We start from the raw sequence: 24586 nt of genomic DNA, 5'->3' as shown, positions 1-24586 counted from the left end.
AAAGAAGTTCATTGATCTGTTAATATTATTTCCCCACGGAGCTAAGAAGGATCATCTAACACCTGTAGCCCAGGTGTTCAGTGTGGTGTGTACATAGGTTCAGTGTTTGAGTGTTACTCTCCAGCTCTGCCACAGTATAGTAAACCCTCCTCTGGCCTCGGGCTGTACTGACTGCAGAGGGAGATGCTACAGTGGCTAAAGAAGGGTTAGCCGCAGGCCGCTAACCCCCCAGTGAAGATATATCAAAGTGGGGAGGGATTCAGCAGCCCATATCGCTTGGTTCTCCAAGAGTAGACGTGATGTTCCTCGAGCGTTTGGATGGGAGCACCAACGTTCTCTTTATCCCCATGAGGCCCGATGTGTGTCTGTGGGTGCGGCTACGTCTAAACTGGGTTGGAACAATGTCTTTTGTGGTGTTTAAAACATGATAACTGCTCGAGTATTAGCCTTTCCTGACCCTCTAAAGCTCAATTATTAGCTGTCTCTGGACCTTCAGACCTTGAAGCAAGAAGGATGAGTCCTCCTCTGTTCTACGATATGTTCAGGAGAAGTTTGGTTAGCCTGCCAGCTAACGTCTCTCTGAATCTGCCAGTTAAACTAAGCAGAGGCTGCAGACACACACACACACACACACACACACACACACACACACACACACACACACACACACACACACACACACACACATATATACAAACCGGTGCATCAAAGCCCTGCTCAGGATAAACAGCACATGAATAAAGCTCTCTCTGTATCTCCTCCTGCGGCATGCTGGGAAAAGAGGGTGTGTGTGTGTGTGTGTGTGTGTGTGTGTGTGTGTGTGTGTGTGTGTGTGTGTGTGCACTTTTCCCATCTTGCTCTAAGGCCTGCTTCACACAGCGGATCTTATTCACACACGCGGGGCAACATGAGCAGCTGGATGAGAGGCGCTCCCTCTGGAAGCAGCGGCAGGTTAGCGGGATCCAGCTGGAGCCGCACTGATGACAGCAAGCGGTGGATCTGAACTTGGAATCAGTCTCTGGATGAAACCCTCTCTAGTCTCTAGATGAAACCCTCTCTAGTCTCTGGATGAAACCCTCTCTCGTCTCTGGATGAAACCCTCTCTAGTCTCTGGATGAAACCCTCTCTAATCTCTGGATGAAACCCTCTCTAGTCTCTGGATGAAACCCTCTCTAGTCTCTGGATGAAACCCTCTCTAGTCTCTAGATGAAACCCTCTCTAGTCTCTGGATGAAACCCTCTCTAGTCTCTGGATGAAACCCTCTCTAGTCTCTAGATGAAACCCTCTCCAGTCTCTAGATGAAACCCTCTCTAATCTCTGGATGAAACCCTCTCTAGTCTCTGGATGAAACCCTCTCTAGTCTCTAGATGAAACCCTCTCTAGTCTCTAGATGAAACCCTCTCTAGTCTCTGGATGAAACCCTCTCTAGTCTCTAGATGAACCCCTCTCTAGTCTCTGGATGAAACCCTCTCTAGTCTCTAGATGAAACCCTCTCTAGTCTCTGGATGAAACCCTCTCTAGTCTCTGGATGAAACCCTCTCTAATCTCTGGATGAAACCCTCTCTAGTCTCTGGATGAAACCCTCTCTAGTCTCTAGATGAAACCCTCTCTAGTCTCTAGATGAAACCCTCTCTAGTCTCTAGATGAAACCCTCTCTAGTCTCTGGATGAAACCCTCTCTAATCTCTGGATGAAACCCTCTCTAGTCTCTGGATGAAACCCTCTCTAGTCTCTGGATGAAACCCTCTCTAGTCTTTGGATGAAACCCTCTCTAGTCTCTAGATGAAACCCTCTCTAATCTCTGGATGAAACCCTCTCTAGTCTCTGGATGAAACCCTCTCTAGTCTCTGGATGAAACCCTCTCTAGTCTCTGGATGAAACCCTCTCTAGTCTCTGGATGAAACCCTCTCTAGTCTCTAGATGAAACCCTCTCTAGTCTCTGGATGAAACCCTCTCTAGTCTCTAGATGAAACCCTCTCTAGTCTCTGGATGAAACCCTCTCTAGTCTCTGGATGAAACCCTCTCTAGTCTCTGGATGAAACCCTCTCTAGTCTCTGGATGAAACCCTCTCTAGTCTCTAGATGAAACCCTCTCTAGTCTCTGGATGAAACCCTCTCTAGTCTCTAGATGAAACCCTCTCTAGTCTCTAGATGAAACCCTCTCTAGTCTCTAGATGAAACCCTATCTAGTCTCTGGATGAAACCCTCTCTAGTCTCTGGATGAAACCCTCTCTAGTCTCTAGATGAAACCCTCTCCAGTCTCTAGATGAAACCCTCTCTAGTCTCTGGATGAAACCCTCTCCAGTCTCTAGATGAAACCCTCTCTAGTCTCTGGATGAAACCCTCTCTAGTCTCTGGATGAAACCCTCTCCAGTCTCTGGATGAAAACCGCTCTAGTCTCTAGATGAAACCCTCTCTAGTCTCTGGATGAAACCCTCTCCAGTCTCTAGATGAAACCCTCTCTAGTCTCTAGATGAAACCCTCTCTAGTCTCTGGATGAAACCCTCTCTAGTCTCTGGATGAAAACCTCTCTAGTCTCTAGATGAAACACTCTCTAGTCTCTGGATGAAACCCTCTCTAGTCTCTGGATGAAACCCTCTCTAGTCTCTGGATGAAACCCTCTCTAGTCTCTGGATGAAAACCTCTCTAGTCTCTGGATGAAACCTCTCCAGTCTCTAGATGAAACCCTCTCTAGTCTCTGGATGAAACCCTCTCTAGTCTCTGGATGAAACCCTCTCTTGTCTCTGGATGAAACCTCTCTAGTCTCTAGATGAAACCCTCTCTAGTCTCTGGATGAAACCCTCTCCAGTCTCTAGATGAAACCCTCTCTAGTCTCTGGATGAAACCTTCTCCAGTCTTTGGATGAAACCCTCTCTAGTCTCTGGATGAAACCCTCTCTAGTCTCTAGATGAAACCCTCTCTAGTCTTTGGATGAAACCCTCTCTAGTCTCTGGATGAAACCCTCTCCAGTCTTTGGATGAAACCCTCTCTAGTCTCTGGATGAAACCCTCTCTAGTCTCTGGATGAAACCTCAGTCTCTGGATGAAACCCTCTCTAGTCTCTAGATGAAACCCTCTCTAGTCTCTGGATGAAACCCTCTCTAGTCTCTGGATGAAACCCTCTCTAGTCTCTGGATGAAACCCTCTCTAGTCTCTGGATGAAACCCTCTCTAGTCTCTGGATGAAACCCTCTCTAGTCTCTGGATGAAAACCTCTCCAGTCTTTGGATGAAATCCTCTCTAGTCTCTGGATGAAACCCTCTCTAGTCTCTGGATGAAACCCCCTCTAGTCTCTGGATGAAACCCTCTCTAGTCTCTGGATGAAACCCTCTCTAGTCTCTGGATGAAACCCTCTCTAGTCTCTGGATGAAACCCTCTCTAGTCTCTGGATGAAACCCTCTCTAGTCTCTGGATGAAACCCTCTCTAGTCTCTGGATGAAAACCTCTCCAGTCTTTGGATGAAATCCTCTCTAGTCTCTGGATGAAACCCTCTCTAGTCTCTGGATGAAACCCCCTCTAGTCTCTGGATGAAACCCTCTCTAGTCTCTGGATGAAACCCTCTCTAGTCTCTAGATGAAACCTCAGTCTCTGGATGAAACCCTCTCTAGTCTCTGGATGAAACCCTCTCTAGTCTCTAGATGAAACCTCAGTCTCTGGATGAAACCCTCTCTAGTCTCTGGATGAAACCCTCTCTAGTCTCTAGATGAAACCTCAGTCTCTGGATGAAACCCTCTCTAGTCTCTGGATGAAACCCTCTCTAGTCTCTGGATAAAACCCCCTCTAGTCTCTGGATGAAACCCTCTCTAGTCTCTAGATGAAACCTCAGTCTCTAGATGAAACCCTCTCTAGTCTCTGGATGAAACCCTCTCTAGTCTCTAGATGAAACCTCAGTCTCTGGATGAAACCCTCTCTAGTCTCTGGATGAAACCCTCTCTAGTCTCTGGATGAAACCCTCTCTAGTCTCTGGATGAAACCCTCTCTAGTCTCTGGATGAAACCTCAGTCTCTGCAGGAAACCCTCTCTAGTCTCTGGATGAAACCCTCTCTAGTCTCTGGATGAAACCCTCTCTAGTCTCTGGATGAAACCCTCTCTAGTCTCTGGATGAAACCTCAGTCTCTGGATGAAACCCTCTCTAGTCTCTGGATGAAACCCTCTCTAGTCTCTGGATGAAACCTCAGTCTCTGGATGAAACCCTCTCTAGTCTCTGGATGAAACCCTCTCTAGTCTCTGGATGAAACCCTCTCTAGTCTCTGGATGAAACCCTCTCTAGTCTCTGGATGAAACCCTCTCTAGTCTCTGGATGAAACCTCAGTCTCTGCAGGAAACCCTCTCTAGTCTCTGGATGAAACCCTCTCTAGTCTCTGGATGAAACCCTCTCTAGTCTCTGGATGAAACCCTCTCTAGTCTCTGGATGAAACCCTCTCTAGTCTCTGGATGAAACCTCAGTCTCTGGATGAAACCCTCTCTGGTCTCTAGATGAAACCCTCTCTAGTCTCTAGATGAAACCCTCTCTAGTCTCTGGATGAAACCCTCTCTAGTCTCTGGATGAAACCTCAGTCTCTGGATGAAACCCTCTCTGGTCTCTAGATAAAACGGCTGTAATGAGGACGTGAGGATTTGTGTGTCTGGCTTTTCTCTCTGCTTGTTTGTGGTTAATGGTTAAATTGTTTCCCCAATTCTCTCACATTTGGAGCCCGTTTGCTCTGAGAGTGTGCACTGATGTAAGGTATGGGTGAACCCAGAGGTCGCAGTGGAGACGGAGGCCTGCTCAGTGTCACCTGTACTGCTGTCATTTCAGAAGTGAGCTGAAAATCAGGCGCAGAAACCGGGTTTGATTGAAGAATAACTATTGTGCTGATTGTGTAAAAAACCTGACTTTTGACTGAGGTGGGAACTCAAACCCAGAACCAGCACCAGACTTTGGGTTTTTCTCTTTGGACTTGACTTAACCGACTTATTTGGACCGCTTTTGGACTCTAAACTAATGAATGTGACCGGTTACAAATGAAAAGTTGAATTCTTGAGCAAATCGTTGATATTCACTCAGGTATCGGAGCAGTTGAACTACATTGACCTGGCCTGCTGGTAGTTCATACTTATTTGAACACTGATTCAGGTAGTTTTTTTTACCATTTGTGTGTAGCTAACTAGTGAAGCAGCAGAACATTAGAGGCTATAAAAGGAAAGGGATGATTTTTATTAATTACTTCACTATTTCGTCCTGACTGTCATTGAACTTTCTGGACCCGCTCTGTCCGTCCACTCTCATTCACGAATCATTTTCTGCTTTCTTTCAATAAGCAAGAGCGCATCCCACATAGCGAAACCAATCAGACTCCTCTCATCTCCCACAAGCCAATCACACACGTTTAAATCTGCTCTTCTCCCGTCAGCCCTCCTCCACTCTTCTCACCTCCAGCTCATCAGAACCAGGGTCCAGGTCGAGCCCAGAAGAACCGCTCATCGCTCCGGATCTTCCATTGTCAGCTTCTCCTCCCCTCTAAATCCATCACAGCACGATGGAGTCTGATCTCCAAAGTGTATTATATATATTTCCCTCTGTGTACACGGCAATGGATATGTTAGGCACTAAAGGAACTTGAAGTCTCTCCTGATTGAAATGTATTTCAGCCGCGTTCACATCGCGGGCAGCTTTGGAACAGTCTCCATGTTTCCGTGTGAATACTAACATGATGTCGTGTTTAAATTCCTACCACGTCAGCTGCACTGTTAGTTCGATGTTTTAAAATAAGAACTCCTCCTTCTTACCAGCTTTAGCTCGATTCTCAGGTTTTCAGTCTCTATTGATCCGCTATGAACAGCTAACGTTATAGATATATAGAGACAGATATTTGTGAGTAGCTGAACAAACTATTCACTGACCTGATAACTCAGCAGTGCCTTTAGAGGTTTGTCTCTGATGCTAGCATATCATAGCAGCAAACTGTAAGAGTGTGACGTTTTCAAGAGAAATATTTCATGTTACAAATAACTGAGTGGATAGGACTTAATTCTATCATCTTCAGAGGGACTCCAGTAGTTTAGGTGGGTTTTCATCACTATGTGTAACTACTGAAACAGCGAAATATGTTGGGCTTTGTAGGGAAGCTTTACTGTAGAGCTTTAAAGCTTCCCTACACGGTATCAGTCTCTATCGGTCTGATGACAGCATTATGGAGGACGGGGCTCAGTGGGATAGTGTGCATTGTTTCTTCTCACGTGAGTTATTTCATTTCTTTGAGTTCATGTTTTTCTTGTTTATTAGTTTTCCAAATGGGGTTTTGGCAGAGGTGGTTTATTATTTCAATGAGTTTTTCATGATTTTCTTTAAGCAAAATTAAATATGTCCTCAAAGGGATATTGCTTTACTAAATATATGTATTAAAAATAGCAGTTTACATTTTATGTAAATAAAATGTAAACTGCTATTTTTCATAACAAAGATTACAAAATAAAATAAATGAAAGAAGTGGGACAGTGCGAAGAGGGTTGAATCAGGGGAGCGCTGGTTCAATCCCCACTGCAGTCAGCATGTGTCCCTGGGAAGGAGCCTTTGTTGCCCCTGTAAATGTCCTCAGTATGGAGAGTATGGAAGTCTCTTTGGATAAAAGCGTCTAACAGCTGATGTAAGGTAGCATTAGCCTCTACCAGCTGAAGTTGAGCTAATGGACGCTAACTTGAGATATGTTCAGGGTTAGCAAAGCAACTTCACGTATTAATATCCATTTGAGAGGTCCACACATAATCACCTTATGGTAATTTCCGACGTAAATATCAAGCATTTTTATATTTGTGACTTTAAATTGGTGAAAGTAAATGGACTGACCCTTCAAATACCTCACAGCCAAACATTAGCTGCAGGTAAGAGAGGGGTGCAGGAATGAGTCCTGAAACCCAGAGGAGCATCATCACTTCAAGATAGAGACCATAAACCGTGTGAATGCTTTTAGAAAATATCTGACCTGTACCCCTAAAAGACACCTCGTAATGCGAGTATTTCTCCAGCAGGGACAGAGAGATGCACTCATAATGGATCTGAGATGCACTGGTTTATTATTTATTATTAACACCGGTTTGCAGCTGATGTATGGTCAGCAGGGCTCGACAACCACTTGAGTTTTATTTCCAGCAAACAGTCCGTCCTCTGTCGGTCTTTTGTCACAGATCAGAGTTTGGGATCCAGTATTAGTGCTGATGAACCCTGATTCAGACTCTCATGTTGACGTGTCGGGACAAGAACATGACACCGCGGTGACAGAGGGATTACTGGTTCTATATTTAGTGTTTATGTACATGAATATTGGCAGGACAACTCTGTACACACACACAGCGATACAGTGATAATAACACACACATCTCCAGCACAGAACACGTTTACAGGATGAGCAACAGGGGAATGTCTGAACTACCACTGGAAATCCTCCGAACAGTTATTATCGTCATCATAAAAAATAAAAACGAGACAAAGAGAGACCAAAGTATAAAATAATTTAAACTCCTCCTAACACATGTAGTGGATATGAGATCTATACAAGGCGCTGCTGAGTGTCGGTCTGAAGGCGAGCGCCACGGACCGGAGGAAGATCTCCGAGCAGCCTGGGAAACATAAATATACAGGGAACCGCTCAGTCACTGTCGGCCGCAGTCTGTATACACTCCTTAGTAGAATATCACTTAGAGTTAAATAAACTTATTTCATATATATATATAATAGATTTATTCTGTGCAGTCTTTAGCAGTACTTCCTTGTTTTCACCAGTTTGCTCTGGTACCTGACCGAGTGTCCGCCGTGTCCCACCACGTAAACGTCCAGCAGGTAGCTCTTCCCCGGCTCCAGCCCCGTCACCGTCTCCGTGGTCACGGCTTTCTGCAGGTTGGGGCTGTGGAAGTACTTGCACAGGACCTTCTCCGACTTCCTGCGGCTCTCAGGCCCGGCGCACTGGTTCTGCTCGCGGCGGCGCTGCTCCTCACCGTAGTTGTCGGGCACCTCCTTGCGGTAGATGCAGTACTTGTTGCGGTCCTGCGTGCCGAGCCATGCGACGGTGGCGGAGGAGCAGGTGCGCAGCTTGTCGAAGGCCTTGATGCGTGTGTCCTCCGGCAGCGAGGGGAAGGGCTGCTTGCTGCTGGGCCGGGTGGAGGCCAGGACCTTCAGGGTGGAGGCGCCCTTCCTGCTGCCCCGCAGGCGGATCAGGTACTTGGCTTTGGGTTTCCCGCGCAGCTGGAACTGCCGAACGCCCTCCACGTTCTGGCTCAGCAGCAGTTTGCCGTCACGCCTCACCTGCACCTGCACGGCGTCCAGGCAAGCGTGCAGGAACAGGGTGACCCTCTGGTGGGACGACACCGGGGCGAAGCGCAGGAACTTGCTGCCCTTCCTCTTGATGAAGACGTCGGACACTTTGCCGTCCTTCAGCTCCAGGGTTTTCTGCCGGGCTTCCTCTTTGGTGCGGGCGAACGTGCCGACGTACGCCGTGCTGGTGTTGGTGGCCGAGTTCACGGCAAACACGTCAAAGTAGTATTGCGTGTCCGGCTTCAGGTCCGACACAGTGAAGATGTTCTTGTTGCCAATGCACAGCTTCTGGATGTCGGAGGCTCTGGGTTTGGGGGTGTAGCTCCGGGAGATCTTGTTGCTCACGAGTCCGCGGTCCTTCCCCAGCAGATTATCAGACGGGACGAACCCGAAGTGGGCGAAGTCGAACGGGCTGAAGTCCCGACCCGGTTTGGGCGCCAACATGAACCCGTCATCCAGCGTCATCTTAGCCTCCGCGGCGCACATGCTCTTGAAGTTGTGCTCCTTGTTGATCACCACGCAGTACTGCACCGGCTGGCCCATCAGGAAGCCGGTGGGCGTGGGTTTCCAGGCCAGCGTGACGGTGGTTCTTCCCAGTGCCGTCACGTCGACCCGCGGGTCGTAGGGCAGCTCGGGGTAGGGCTGGTCGGACTCGGGCGTGGTGGTGGCGTACACCTTGAAGTTGCTGTCCTTTTCGGTGGACAGCAGCTCCAGCTGGTAGAGGCCGGAGGGCGAGCTGGAGGCCACGTACGCCTCCACGTCGTTCCCCTTGTAAGTGAAGAGCTCCGTGCCCTCGTCCACCGTTACCTGCTGCTTCTGCTGGTCCAGAGGCTCCGGCTCTCCTGGAGACAACAAGGCACAACATGAGCTTTCAATCAATACACTGCTATAATATATCCCAATATCACACAGTCTCAGAGGATGGACAGTTTGTGCAGCACAGAAACCCCTCTGATCCCCGCAGTAAGGAAAACCTCTGTGAATTAAGGGGGAAAATGTTATAAACCTCGGAAAGTGGAACTGAGGGATCCTTCCCCTAGGAAACACCATGATCCAAACGACAACAATACAGAAGAGGATTTGGGCCACATGTGAAGAAATGTTTGGTATCTGACCAAAGCAGGATTTTGAGAGCTGAGAACTTATTTTCCCAAAAAAAATTACCATGAAAAAAAACCAGAAATCTGAAATCTCAGAATTTGGAATAAATATTTATCATTTGTTGATTAAATATGAATAATTAATTAAAATATCTCAGAACTAAAAAACAACAACATTTGTTCATATTTCTTGGTTTTCATGAGCTGACCCCCACCCCCCAAGGGCAGCTCTGCAGCGGGTGTCATGTTTTCACTGCAAACATCCTGAAGATCAGAGCGGCCTTCAGCGATCACAGGGAGTCTGTAGCTTCTCCGAGAGAGAGGAGGGCCAAAAATAATGTTATGTTTGTCAGCCGGAGCGCGTGCTCAGCGCTGAGACAGAAAGCTCTGCTGCTTCAGAGACGCTCAGCAGGAAGAGATGCAGAGAGGGGCTCTGCTGCAGAGAGGGGCTCTGCTACAGTCACACCACGACCAACGGCACTGCGGGGACGCTTCTCCCGAGAGGACACATCCAAACTATTTCATGTTTCTGGAGGAGTTCCCGTTCCAGAACAGGCAGTGCGGGAATGCTCTGCTGTTTTTGTTTGGTCATGTGTTTCATGTGTAACATGAATACACTTCAGCTGTAGTATATGTATTCAAACAGAGAGGATGTGTGGATGCAACTCTGGGAGTCGGCAGGAAGATCCAAACCAGGGGACACTAAAGAGAGACGCACACAGCTGGAGACCAGGGGACACTTAAGAGAGACGCACACAGCTGGAGACCAGGGGACACTTAAGAGAGACGCACACAGCTGGAGACTAGTGTCCCCTGGTCTCCAGCTGTGTGTGTCTCTCTTTAGTGTCCCCTGGTCTCCGTTGTGTTGGAGCTTCTTGCAGCGTTTGGTTTCTGCAGCTTTCAGTAAACTGCTCATGTTTCCTCTGCTGAATGTTCTCTAGATGCTGAATGAGTTGAAGAGCTGCTGCAGATGTTTCTGCATGAGTTCTGATCTGAGTTTCTGTATCTGCATCCTCTCTGAAGCTGCAGTTCCTCCTGATGGAGGCGGTTTGAGCGGTAGTCCATCGTAGTATTTTACATTTTAGTGCCATGTGAGCTGCAGATGTGTTCCTGCTTCTATTGCATAATGTGTAAAATGCTAAAGAATACAGAGATTTGTCATTACTGGTGATCAATGACTTGCTTAACATATTTAAGAGCTTGCACAATATGGGATACGCCTCACTTTCATAAAGGACATTAAAAATACCAGAAGACTTTCTCAGGACTCCCGGGACAGAAACTCTGACACCTTGCTGCATGTGTTGGGTCCACATCTCCCATATCTCCGGTACTTCAGCAATACTTCTACTGAGATATGAATTATTTTCTCTTGAGGCGTTCAGTCTTCAGCAGCACGATAAATCATGTAGTGATATGAGAGGTGACGGCAGCTCAGACACACACCCGCAGGTGCTGCTGTATTGATATTCAAATGTAAGCTCACATCACTCTCCATCTGGAGGCTCCGGAGCTGACGGAGCCTCCAGAATGAGAACGGACAAACAAAGAAAGGTGTGTATACTTGTTTTATTTTGTCTTCAGTTCATCTGTATTGTGTTACTTCCCGTTCACCCTACACTATGAGGGAAGGTAAAGAATGGGGGGCTCTTCTGGGAGTTGAACCGGGACCTCTCGCAAAGTACTGATCATGTTTTCTGTCGATGAAGCTGCTTTTTCACTGTGTTATTTGTGATTATTTACTTGTATAAAATGTGTATATGTATTTGATGACATCAGGTAATTCAGTTAAAATATGTTTTCAATTCAAGGAATCTGATAAGGCAAGTTTCTGTGTTGTTGTTGTTGTTGTTGTTGTTGTTGTTGTTTTCTATACTATGGGAAAAATAAATGTTGTATTTTAACAAAACTACAAATGGACAAATTCATCCAATAAATAAAAGGTAAAAAATACAAAGGAATACAAGAGAGTTTATATTTGAACAAAGTACATGAACGGAAAAACAAGGAGAAAGGACAGACAGACAGACAGACGGACAGACGGACAGACAGACAGACAGACAGACGGACAGACAGACAGACAGACAGACAGACAGACAGACAGACAGACGGACGGACGGACGGACGGACGGACAGACAGACAGACAGACAGACAGACAGACAGGGACAGACGGACGGACGGACAGACAGACAGACAGCAGTGTTTACGTGAAGGCGTCTGAGGACAGTCAAAGGGACGTCATGTCTCTGATTCAGGACGCTCGGCTCTTCTCTAAATTACAGACGTCTGTCCGTGGTTAGACCAGACGCTGTGACTTAATTAAACCCCAGCGTCAGGCGGGGTTTGATGGTGATGTTTCAGACACACCGTGTCATTAGCAGAGTGAACTGAGAGTGTGTTCTGCACCACCTTCTGCAGTCAGTGAGATGTCTCCTTGTATCGTGTCTTAATATTTGTCCTAGTTGATGTTGCACATGGAGCTGCTGTGATGCAGGAAACATGTCAGACTTGATCTGAGGATAAAGTGTTATGGTCTGGCTTTACCTGAGCCCTCGGCGCTGGCCTCCTCCGGCAGCTCCTGCAGACTCAGCCTCCACTCCAGAGGAGCGTCGCAGGGCGTCACCGTCACAGACAGCGGCGTGTTGTCCTCCTCCACCACAAAGTAGTACCTGGGAATCACAGGTTAAAAACACAGCCTGTCATTTTCTGACAGGTTCTGCTTTCTCCTTTAGAGATCATGGTCTGGAGCAACGAGCTAAAGGCTGACGGACATTTAGCTCGTTTCTCTGATCGTTTAAGGTGCCTATTATTCATAGAGGTCTCAGAACTTGCCATGTGACTAAAACCATTAAATCACTGCATTTAACAGTTTTATGGTTAAAACAACTACATTAAGTCTGTTGTTGCGGCTACGAGCTTAAGGCTAACGAACGCTCAGCTTGTCTCTGATCATTTAAGATCCAGACTTTTAGGAGGTTTTTACCTGGGTGTAAATCATTCTTAAAGGTCTTTTTCTCTCCTAAATAAACTTGCTATGTGATTAAAACCAGTAAAAACACTGAATAAAGCAGCTTAATGTTAGAAACCAGTGTTGTAAGCACAGGGTGAAATGGCTACGAGCTAAAGGCTAACACTTAGCTTGCTCCTCGGATTATTTATCGAATTATTGAGGATATTTGTATTGTGAGATAAATAAGTCAGAGGTGACCTCATCTCCAGAAACAGTGTGTGTGATTATGTGTGTTACAAAGAAGGAACAAAGCAGTTTCAGGTTTGAATCATCTCGGGTGGAAAAAGCGCAGAGGGGCTACGAGCTAAAGGCTAACGTTAGCCCAGCTTGCTTAGCTCTGAGCTGAACTGGAGGTCTCCTCTGAAATAACGAACTTGGCATGTGATTAAAGAAGTCCACACCCTGCATGAGTCCGTTTCATGGTAAGAATCAGTGTTACCAGTAGGCACAGGTTGAAACGTCTCCTAGCTGAAGGGCAGAGAAGCTACATGCTAACGTTAGCTCAGCTTGTTTATCAGACTTTGTTATCTCAAAATATTTTGAGATTATAGTAATACACATTTTAAAAATCTTGTAAATGTGTAAGTGTATCACAGAGAATGTATTCGTTTTTTCTATCAATTAAAAGAATAAACGATGTAAAATGAGCTGATTCTGGACTTTCAGATTGTGTATAAAAACAGTGAAATGTGTCTGAAAACTGTTCAAACATGGGGATCATTTTAGTATATGTGGCATACAGAGCCATCAGTGGGTTGATGTACCTACATTATTATTAATGACATGTTCAACATGATTGCATTTAGTCAATTCAATATTTAATATAGGTCCGGTGGTTTCGTTTAATATGAGCGTCCTGCATCAGAGCTGCAGAGATGGTGTTTCTCTGACCTTGGACTCTGAGCTGACACTAAACACGAACACGACGTCTCATTTATTATTTAGTTCCTGCCTCACAGATCCTGTTACAGTCTGTTTCCTCTCTGTTTACAGGAAGACCCCGTCAGCAGGATTACAGTTCCCTCACTGACTGTAGGATCAGGTTTATCTTTGTTGAGAAAGTAACACGCATTATTCTATCTTCAGACATTCAGTCACATTTAACGAGGCACACCTACATCAAGTCAAATCCAACCGATTTCATTCACAGTTAAATAAATGTCATGTCTAGTTTTATGGAGAGATGTTGGCTGTTAACTTTTCTCCCTGGCTTCTGTTTGTATTGACTGTTCTTCTTTGAGGATTAAAAATGCATTTTCATTAGTTTAAGTCTGACTCAGGATCTGACTTAGAGGCTCCTTTCCTTTAATGCAGGGGACCAGTTTATAGTTTATATTTTATTCTTATTGTTTTAAACCTTCTGTCATACTTTTTCTAAATATACACTGGGAGCAACAACATTTATAATAACCTGGATTGATGGCAGATGTTTTGCCTCACCTTTTGGGTGTGTCCCTGAACAGGTATCCGCTGATCTCAGCTCCGTCGGGGATGACGGAGGAGTCGTGGAACAGCGTCTTGTCTCTGATCTGCATCTGGAACAAACCCTCGTCTCTGGTGGGAAGCTTCTGGGCCGACACTCCGATTCCCAGCAGCACCAGCAGCACTGCCACCATCCACCCTTTACCCTGCCTCATCCTGGAAAACATTGAAAATACACTTTAATATACTCTGTCGTTTTCCTGGAGAAATACCCAAACTATACTCTGTCGTTTTCCTGGAGAAATATCCAAACTATACTCTGTCTTTATCCTGGAGAAATATCCAAACTATACTCTGTCTTTATCCTGGAGAAATACCCAAACTATACTCTGTCTTTATCCTGGAGAAATATCCAAACTATACTCTGTCTTTATCCTGGAGAAATATCCAAACTATACTCTGTCTTTATCCTGGAGAAATATCCAAACTATACTCTGTCTTTATCCTGGAGAAATACCCAAACTATACTCTGTCTTTATCCTGGAGAAATATCCAAACTATACTCTGTCTTTATCCTGGAGAAATATCCAAACTATACTCTGTCTTTATCCTGGAGAAATATCCAAACTATACTCTGTCTTTATCCTGGAGAAATATCCAAACTATACTCTGTCTTTATCCTGGAGAAATATCCAAACTATACTCTGTCTTTATCCTGGAGAAATACCCAAACTATACTCTGTCTTTATCCTGGAGAAATATCCAAACTATACTCTGTCTTTATCCTGGAGAAATATCCAAACTATACTCTGTCTTTATCCTGGAGAAATACCCAAACTATACTCTGTCTTTATCCTGGAGAAATATCCAAACTATACTCTGTCTTTATCCTGGAGAAATACCCAAACTATACTCTGTCTTTATCCTGGAGAACATAGGAAATACATTTACTGTCCAATTCATGGATTTACTCAGAGAAATGCATCTCTTCTCACGAGGACTCTTTCCACTCAAACATGTTGTAATGTTGACGGCAGATTAAAATATACTTTGTAATTTAAGGCGTTACAACAACCATCAGACTGATAGAGGCTAACCCTTTCCATGCATCATAGCTCAGCTTACCAACAGAAAAATATAGGTAGACATTTAGGCGTGTTAAAATGATTAGTTCATTTGTAAAATGACACATGTAACTCTATTCGTTCTCCTGGTTATGAGTCATGTACAATAATTGTTTCTAAAATCATTATTATTTTAAGCCTCTGGTGTGACAGCTTAATATTTCCCATCTGGAATCGCTGCCTGCTCCGTCTGAAGGTTAAAATAGGATGATGGAGTTGGACAGAAAATATATTCTTGGCTAGAGAAAGGGTCCAGCTCATAGTCCTGGCTAAAACCCTAACTTTTCATGTCTTCATTTACCTTTAGTATGAAGAAAAAAGAGATTTAACGTCTTAATTAGTGAGTTTTCACCTTCAAACAGAACTGATTCCCCTGCTGCAAGTTTCGATGCTAAGCTAAGCTAACCACTCCTGTCACTGTATTTAATGAAGAGACGTAGATCTTCACATCCAACCCTCAATAAGACAACAAAGACAAATACTTCCCACGTTGTTGTATTCCTAAACCAACAGTAGCTTAGTAATAAAAGACAGATTTAAAGAGCTATGCTACATATAGATAAGCTAATACTTAGCATGCAGACATGACCAATCCCATCAATCGACTAAGAAAACAAACCAGAGTATTTTAAGTCTGCATCAATCTTTGTAAGGTTAGTGAAATGACTGTCTTTACAACAGAAGTCCTGGACGGCTTTGTTTTTGGGCTTCTTCCTCCTCTTCCTTTCATCGCTGAACAGAAAACAGTGTGTTTGGCGGCAGACAGTGTCTTTAATCCACTTTTATCTGATGTTAAAATGTGTTTCCTTGCTTCTCCTCCTCTCAGTCTGAACCTTAATTATCACTAAACAGCGTCTTAAAGAGAGAGGAGGAAGGCAGGGACATTTAAATACAGTCGCGTAAAGGAAAAGCTTCTGCTATAAACTCCAGCACTTTTTCATAAAGCGCTCGGCTTTAAAATCCCTAAATCCTGGTGGTATACGTTTTACTGCAGTGTGTATGAAGTGTGTGTGCTGCAGCTCTCCATTGATTTCCCTGCATTGATTGCAGTTGATGGGAACGTTAAATCCCCGGAGATTTAATCAGGGTAATGATGGCAGATTAGCCAGATACTTTACTGCCATTTAGTGCAAGAGAGAGGGTGTCCTTTTAATGACCCCTCTCCCCCTTTCTCCATCTTTATCCCTCCCCCATCCTTGATCTTTTACATCAACAAATAATCTCTTTCTGTCTCACACTTACAACAAACACTGCCTCAAACGTTCCTCTTCATCCCGTCCCCACGCTCTCTCCTCCATAATCACTGACAGAGAAGCACTGCTGGAGAGTAGACTCAACTTATCTACACTCCTGTGCTGCACTTATATTATATATTCTCCTTACTGTCCATACTGTATATGCTATGCCTCTTTTATATGTCATTACATCACTCTGAGATTTACTACAAAACACTAACTGCATTTCATTGTCTCAGTACTCAACGACAGTTTAATCTGAAGTAAAGGATGGGATCTTCTGCCACAGCCTGTTTGAACATCCTCACTAAAACAGGCTTACAGTTCAATGCAGATACTTTTGTACTTAAGTAAGATCAGTAAAAGCAGAGGCCTGTATGAACTTCAACACCATACAAGCAAGGTTCATTTCTGCTCATTATCGCAGAGAGAAATCCTCCCTCTGTTAGACTTCAGAGGAAGAGAAGCCGTCTGAGAGGATCTGTAAATCACAGATCTTATCTTTCTCTGTCACTCTGAACAAAGACAAGTCTATAAACAAAGCTCAGAGGCGATCTGTCCCACGCTCCTGAACACACCACACACACAGCTCTGATGTCATCACACATGTTAAACAAGCTGCTCATCAAACGCCTTAACAGTCCTTTCTACAACACCTTTAAGACACTGGGACAACAGGGCTCTTTTATCTTTCCCCTTTGAGTATGAAAAGTGAAACAGAAGTCACGTTTGTTTGATTGATTGATTGATTGATTGATTGATTGATTGATTGATTGATTGATTGATTGATTGATTGATTGATTGATTGATTGATGATTTATCACTCCTACTGTCTGTCATCAGCACAGTGATCAAGAGACGTGGCAACATCCATTACATGACAACAGGGCTGCACGATCAGGAAAGAGTCACTCAATGTGGTTATTCTGTTAGGTCTTTAAAGAGTCCTCTCCTGCTGATGTTCAGGTGTATATCAGTATGTAGAGTCTCTACTTTAAAGAGTCCTCTCCTGCTGATGTTCAGGTGTATATCAGTATGTAGAGTCTCTACTTTAAAGAGTCCTCTCCTGCTGATGTTCAGGTGTGTATCAGTATGTAGTGTCTCTACTTTAAAGAGTCCTCTCCTGCTGATGTTCAGGTGTATATCAGTATGTAGTGTCTCTACTTTAAAGAGTCCTCTCCTGCTGATGTTCTGGTGTATATCAGTATGTAGAGTCTCTACTTTAAAGAGTCCTCTCCTGCTGATGTTCAGGTGTATATCAGTATGTAGTGTCTCTACTTTAAAGAGTCCTCTCCTGCTGATGTTCAGGTGTATATCAGTATGTAGTGTCTCTACTTTAAAGAGTCCTCTCCTGCTGATGTTCAGGTGTATATCAGTATGTAGTGTCTCTACTTTAAAGAGTCCTCTCCTGCTGATGTTCAGGTGTATATCAGTATGTAGAGTCTCTACTTTAAAGAGTCCTCTCCTGCTGATGTTCAGGTGTATATCAGTATGTAGTGTCTCTACTTTAAAGAGTCCTCTCCTGCTGATGTTCAGGTGTGTATCAGTATGTAGAGTCTCTACTTTAAAGAGTCCTCTCCTGCTGATGTTCAGGTGTATATCAGTATGTAGTGTCTCTACTTTAAAGAGTCCTCTCCTGCTGATGTTCAGGTGTATATCAGTATGTAGTGTCTCTACTTTAAAGAGTCCTCTCCTGCTGATGTCCAATAGGAGAGTGAGTACTCCAAAGTGATGTCACTATGTTCAGGGAGTAAACAAAGGAGTCTCCCTTTACTGTATTGAATGTAAGGAGTGATATCCTAACTCTAAGGCGACATCATGTCTCATCTCACAAACGCCTCACCAAAGTAAATCTGCATCTGGAAGAAGTCAAGTTTAATTAGGAGGGATCTGAGGCGGGAAATAATGTTAACGACCCCGCAGGCGTGTCAACTTTGTTTTGCTGTTTCTTTTTATCTGTTTATTTACACATTTATAGCTTTTTCTTCCACTGTAAGTGGCATTAGCAAAGCATTGTGGGTGGAAAAACATCCCGCATGTGTGGAGAGTGAAGGGATTAAACGCAGAGAGGAAGAGGAGGGATCTGCTTTCACACATCTCCGATCTCTGACACGAGAGGAGAGAGGACTTAAAAATGATTTCCCTAACAGATCTGACCCTACAGAAGAGGACAAGGGACTTTCAGTCAGAACTCAATCAGCTTATTATATTAATTTTGGCCCTAATCCTCTTTCAAGTCATTAAAAATCCATCTGTGGTCAAAGCGACACTGATTGTGCACAAATGTGTGTGCGTGTGTGTGTGTGTGTGTGTGTGTGTGTGTGTGTGTGTCAGATAAGTGCTCGAGTTACTTCTCTGTCTTCACTGTATTTCTGCAACTATCTGAATGTCCTGTACGCCACACATCCACATCTATCTTTGCTTACATACGCACATACACACACATGCAAACACACACATGCATACACACACATGCAAACACACACATGCATACACACACATGCATACACACACATGCATACACACACATGAATTTCTATTTTTGTGTCGGTGTGTGTGCATTCCTTCTCTTCACCATCATCAGCCGTCTCCTCCTCCTCTCCGTCCACAACATCACTCACAGTCTGAACTCTCCACATCATCAGAACCACAGAAGGCTGGCACAAAGCATGATGGGAAGGAGAGCCCAGTTTCCTTTACCCCCCCTCCTTCCCTCTTTAGAATCCATCTCTGCAGCTTGCATTTAACACTGCATGCAGGAATGTGTGTGTGTGTGTGTGTGTGTGTGTGTGTGTGTGTGTGTGTGTGTGTGTGTGTGTGTGTGTGTGTGTGTGTGTGTGTGTGTGTGTGTGTGTGTGTGTTTGGAGGGTGACTTATGTGTTGGCATTGTGTATGCAGAGGGTGATTAAAGATTACAAGGGGAAATGCCCCATGGGAAAGTCACCCATCATCCGGCACACACACCGTGGCCTGGCTGAGAGCGAGTCCGCCTGAAGGAGCGCCATGAGCGGCTGTGCGCGGTGGAAGCGCCTGGTGCTGCTGGAGCCGGGTGTGGAGCAAGTTTAAGGAGGAAATTAAAAGGTGCATGTTGCAGCAGTGATGTGTGTGTGTGTGTGTGTGTGTGTGTGTGTGTGTGTGTGTGTGTGTGTGTGTGTGTGTGTGTGTGTGTGTGTGTGTGTGTGTGTGTGTGTGTGTGTGTGTTACAGCCTCACACACACACACATTCACACACACTGTCTCCGCAGAGCTCTTTGAGCCGGACAGTGTTCATATGCTAATCACGGTTTAGTTACGGTATGCGGACCTTCCCCATTTTAAGACTTTTTTTGTTCATTCTCCTGAGAAACAGCGCGGAGGGGAGGCTTCCCATCCAGCCGGGTATGTCTGTCATTAGAGCCCACATGCACCGGAGAGAGGAAACTGCTCCAACATGAGTCAAAAACTCTGCAATCTGCACAAAGTCATTTGGAAATAAATGTGAATGGTTGTGAAAAGTCGCTCATTACGCGCAGCTCGTACAGGTGCGTAAAGGTGGATCAGATTGACCCAAAGTGCAGTTTTGTCACTTTGCGTGGTAGTACATTATTTATCTTTAATATAACCGGTATTTTAATGGACCCAAGACATTGGAAGAACAAACCACTGCACTTTTATTAAGACTGTGTGTATGAACTGTAGACTGTGCTTGTTGAGGGTTATGTTACGCTCTTTGCCAGTGCCAACGATACATTTCCATTACATATTAATTTAATGGACAATAAAGCATTCCGAATCTGAAACCAGAGGAGATTAAAAACGCATCAGAGCTCGGGTTTGTTGGAAATGTGTTTGAAACTTTCCCGGAGTTTAAAACCGCAAACCTCTTCCTCTCTCCGAGCAGCAGCTTCTCTTCAAACGCGCAGAGAAGTGAAAGAGAGAAGAGGAGGAAGTTTAGGAGGATCATTTCCTAGAGGCTCCGGATCAAACGTAGATCTCTAACATGTCTTACCTTCCAGAATCTGAGACGCGGATCCTCTTCTTCCTCTTTAAAAACTCCCCGAAACCTCCAAGAAGAGCAGGAAAAGTGTCGGGGAAACTGCAGCGATCCAAGAAGTCCCTGCGGCTGTAAGTCCTCTGTGATCCGGATCCTGCTCTGTGTGCAGCTTCTCTCGGACTGAACTGGTCTCTGGTGGGCAGGAGTGTGTGAGGGAGAGAGAGAGAGAGTGTGTGTGTGTGTGTGTGTGTGTGTGTGTGTGTGTGTGTGTGTGTGTGTGTGTGTGTGTGTGTGTGTGTGTGTGTGTGTGTGCGTGTGTGTGTGTGTGTGTGTGTGTGTGTGTGTGTGAGATCCTGGCAGTGCGTCCCTCCCCTGCCGCGCTGCTATTGAAGCTCTCCGGGTTGGAGGCAGAGTCGCTGAACTCCTTCTCCGAGAGGAGGACTCAGAACCCAAATCACCAAAGAACCTCTGAGCGAAATACTACAGAATATATATCACATATATAAATACTACAGAATATATATCACATATAAATACTACAGAATATATATCACATATATAAATACTACAGATATATATCACATATATAAATACTTCAGAATATATATCACATATATAAATACTACAGAATATATATCACATATATAAATACTACAGAATATACATCACATATATAAATACTACAGAATATATATCACATATATAATACTACAGAATATATATCACATATATAAATACTACAGAATATATATCACATATATAAATACTACAGAATATATATCACATATATAAATACTACAGAATATATATCACATATATAAATACTACAGAATATATATCACATATATAAATACTACAGAATATATATCACAAATATAAATACTACAGAATATATATCACTATATAAATACTACAGAATATATATCACATATATAAATACTTCAGAATATATATCACATATATAAATACTACAGAATATATATCACATATATAAATACTACAGAATATATATCACATATATAAATACTACAGAATATATATCACATATATAAATACTACAGAATATACATCACATATATAAATACTACAGAATTATATCCAATATAAATACCGAATATATTATTCACTATTAAAACTACACGAATATATCACATTATAAATACAGAATATAGTATCGGAATAAACTACACGATATATATCACATATGTAATACTACTGAATCACGATACCATCTACAATTGTGTCAGCATTTCTCGGAATACTCGATACTCTGTGCAATTTAGAAAACACGAGAAGATTTTGCATTTAAGTTTTAAGAATATGTTGTCGTGTTATATCTGATATAGTTTCACTTTATAAGTCTAAGATTAGTGTTGTCCTATTTATATTAGAATTTTTATTTAATTAGTGAAATCTACATGAAGTAGTACTCTCCGTCTATATAAATACTAGGCAGATCCCATACTCTTACTACAGAATATATACAATACTAAATACACAAAGAACTCTACAAATACTTCAGAATATATATCACATATATAAATACTACAGAATATATATCACATATATAAATACTACAGAATCACATATATAAATACTACAGAATATATATCACATATATAAATACTACAGAATATATATCACATATATAAATACTACAGAATATATATCACATATATAAATACTACAGAATATACATCACATATATAAATACTACAGAATATATCACATATATAATACTACAGAATATATATCACATATATAAATACTACAGAATATATATCACATATATAAATACTACAGAATATATATCACATATATAAATACTACAGAATATATATCACATATATAAATACTACAGAATATAATCACATATATAAATACTACAGAATATACATCACATATATAAATACTACAGAATATATATCACATATATAAATACTACAGAATATATATCACATATATAAATACTACAGAATCTTCAGGAAAATCAGAAAAGGTATATAATTACATTTAATAACACACACACACACACACACACACACACACACACACACACACACACACACACACACACACACACACACACACACACACACACACACACACACAGTCATAAATCTGAGGGGGGGGGGTTTCCCAGCTCTCTCTTTATTTACTCTGATGCTGCAAATTATAACTGTGGGAGGCACGCACGCCCCCGGGCTGATACCTGGGCATGCACACACACACACACACACACACACACACACACACACACACACACACACACACACACACACACACACACACACTGCACACACACACACACACACACACACACACACACACACACACACACACACACACACACACACACACACACACACACACTTCCTCTGATGGTGGAGTCTCTGTGTGTGAGGTGTGACAGAAACAATGATCAGGTGGAACCCCCCCCCCCAGTAAATATTTACTGAGATAACAGAGAAGCAGCGTTTATGGGGGGGTGGTCTGCATTCAGAGGAAGCTGCTGTTACCCCCCCCCTGCAGATATGCATGCATGTGTCTGGGGGGGGGGGGTATAGAATATGATTTTCCGAGACAGCCAGGAGATTAAAAACACTCTTTCATTTTGATTTTCAGAATCTTTTTCTGTTTCATAAAATATTTTAAAATGTCTTTAAAAGTTTATGAAAACATCAAATGAATTCTGAGTCATATGAGAGGGGGCAGCAGGCTGCAGGGAGGGGGTGGGGACTGGTGCAGCAGCGCCACCTGGTGTCCGAAGTACTCAGATCTTGTACTTGAGTAAAGTAGAAGTACTCAGATCTTGTACTTGAGTAAAGTAGAAGTACTCAGATCTTGTACTTGAGTAAAGTAGAAGTACTCAGGTCTTGTACTTGAGTAAAGTAGAAGTACTCAGATCTTGTACTTGAGTAAAGTGGAAGTACTCAGGTCTTGTACTTGAGTAAAGTAGAAGTACTCAGATCTTGTACTTGAGTAAAGTAGAAGTACTCAGATCTTGTACTTGAGTAAAGTGGAAGTACTCAGGTCTTGTACTTGAGTAAAGTAGAAGTACTCAGGTCTTGTACTTGAGTAAAGTAGAAGTACTCAGATCTTGTACTTGAGTAAAGTAGAAGTACTCAGATCTTGTACTTGAGTAAAGTAGAAGTACTCAGGTCTTGTACTTGAGTAAAGTGGAAGTACTCAGGTCTTGTACTTGAGTAAAGTAGAAGTACTCAGGTCTTGTACTTGAGTAAAGTAGAAGTACTCAGGTCTTGTACTTGAGTAAAGTAGAAGTACTCAGGTCTTGTTCTTGAGTAAAGTAGAAGTACTCAGGTCTTGTACTTGAGTAAAGTAGAAGTACTAAGGTCTTGTACTTGAGTAAAGTAGAAGTACTCAGATCTTGTACTTGAGTAAAGTAGAAGTACTCAGGTCTTGTACTTGAGTAAAGTAGAAGTACTCAGGTCTTGTACTTGAGTAAAGTAGAAGTAATTTTTTGTGGCCATCTTTATTGGAGAGGTATGGAGCTGAAAGGGGAAGACGAAGGAGAAGAAGGAGAAGAAGGAGAAGAAGGAGAAGAAGGAGAAGAAGAAGAAGGAGCTCACCTTAGGTTTGAAGGTGACACTGAAGGCATGCAGGGAGGAGAGGGAGGAGAGGGAGGAGAGGGAGGAGAGGGAGGAGGGAGGAGAAGGAGGAGAGGGAGGTATCAAGGGAAGGAACGAAGGAATGAGTTAGGGAAGAGGAGAGGCTGTCTCCACCTGGCCTTGGTCTGTCAGAGTGAAGCAGACAGGAGACTCTCAGGGTGTCTGCTCCTCCTACAAACTGAGGAGGAGACATGTCCGTCCGTCGTCTTCCATTCAACCTTAGGGGGGGAACTGGTCCATTCCCGACTCAGGGGGGCCGCTGGGGAGGGAGGACTGTTTGACAGCTGATCTCTTTCCTTTTGATTCAGATTGATAATTCTTATCGAGTTTATGTTTTGCTTTTAATCATTTTTCATTGTTTTTATTTTATTTAATATAGGTTAATATATGTAACCCTTTAGAGGAGACACAGGTAATAATAAATAACAATAAAAATATAACGATTTATTCACAAATAAATACTGTCAACAAATACACGTGGATTAATTAGAACAAAACAAACAACGATTATGGGGCTGCATTCAAGGAAGCTGCTGATTACCCCCTCAGATATCATGCATGCTTCTGGGGGGATAGAATGATTTTCCAGACCCGGGGATGATAAAAACACTCCTTTTCATTTTGATTTTCAGATTTTTTGTTTCATTAAAATGTTTAAATGTCTTAAAAGTTTATGAAACAACAATAATCTGATCTAGAGAGGGGCAGCAGCTGCAGAGTGGACGTGCACAGCGCACGGTGTCAAGGTACATCTTGTACTGAAAGTAACATACTCAATCTTTACTTGAGAAAGTAAAGTACTCAGATCT

At 43.2% G+C, this 24586-nt stretch overlaps 1 protein-coding gene across 1 annotated transcript; it reads right to left on the bottom strand.

The window, feature by feature from the left end:
* Positions 1–7259: 7259 nt before the first annotated feature.
* On the bottom strand, positions 7260–20352 carry ndnf (neuron-derived neurotrophic factor). Its single transcript, XM_063891754.1, has 4 exons — positions 20164–20352; positions 13835–14032; positions 11929–12053; positions 7260–9125 (listed from the first exon to the last, which is right to left on the bottom strand). Exons 2-4 carry the CDS (start codon positions 14029–14031, stop codon positions 7729–7731), a joined length of 1719 nt encoding a protein of 572 aa, XP_063747824.1. The 5' UTR covers position 14032; positions 20164–20352; the 3' UTR covers positions 7260–7728.
* Positions 20353–24586: the final 4234 nt, after the last annotated feature.

Source organism: Eleginops maclovinus, chromosome 9, assembly GCF_036324505.1.
Source record: "Eleginops maclovinus isolate JMC-PN-2008 ecotype Puerto Natales chromosome 9, JC_Emac_rtc_rv5, whole genome shotgun sequence".
In the NCBI taxonomy this organism is placed as follows: domain Eukaryota; kingdom Metazoa; phylum Chordata; class Actinopteri; order Perciformes; family Eleginopidae; genus Eleginops; species Eleginops maclovinus.
The sequence above is the reverse complement of the archived record's forward strand: the minus strand, read 5'-3'. Positions and strand labels throughout refer to the sequence as shown.

What these genes read in the sequence shown, in the direction of transcription:
- ndnf (XM_063891754.1), bottom strand. Translation starts at nt 14,031, where the DNA reads ATGAGGCAGGGTAAAGGGTGGATGGTGGCAGTGCTGCTGGTGCTGCTG. An exon ending in TTCAGGGACACACCCAAAAG is followed by an intron (nt 12,054 to 13,834) that starts GTGAGGCAAAAC and finishes TGTGATTCCCAG; the next exon opens with GTACTACTTTGTGGTGGAGG. An exon ending in GGCCAGCGCCGAGGGCTCAG is followed by an intron (nt 9,126 to 11,928) that starts GTAAAGCCAGAC and finishes TGTTGTCTCCAG; the next exon opens with GAGAGCCGGAGCCTCTGGAC.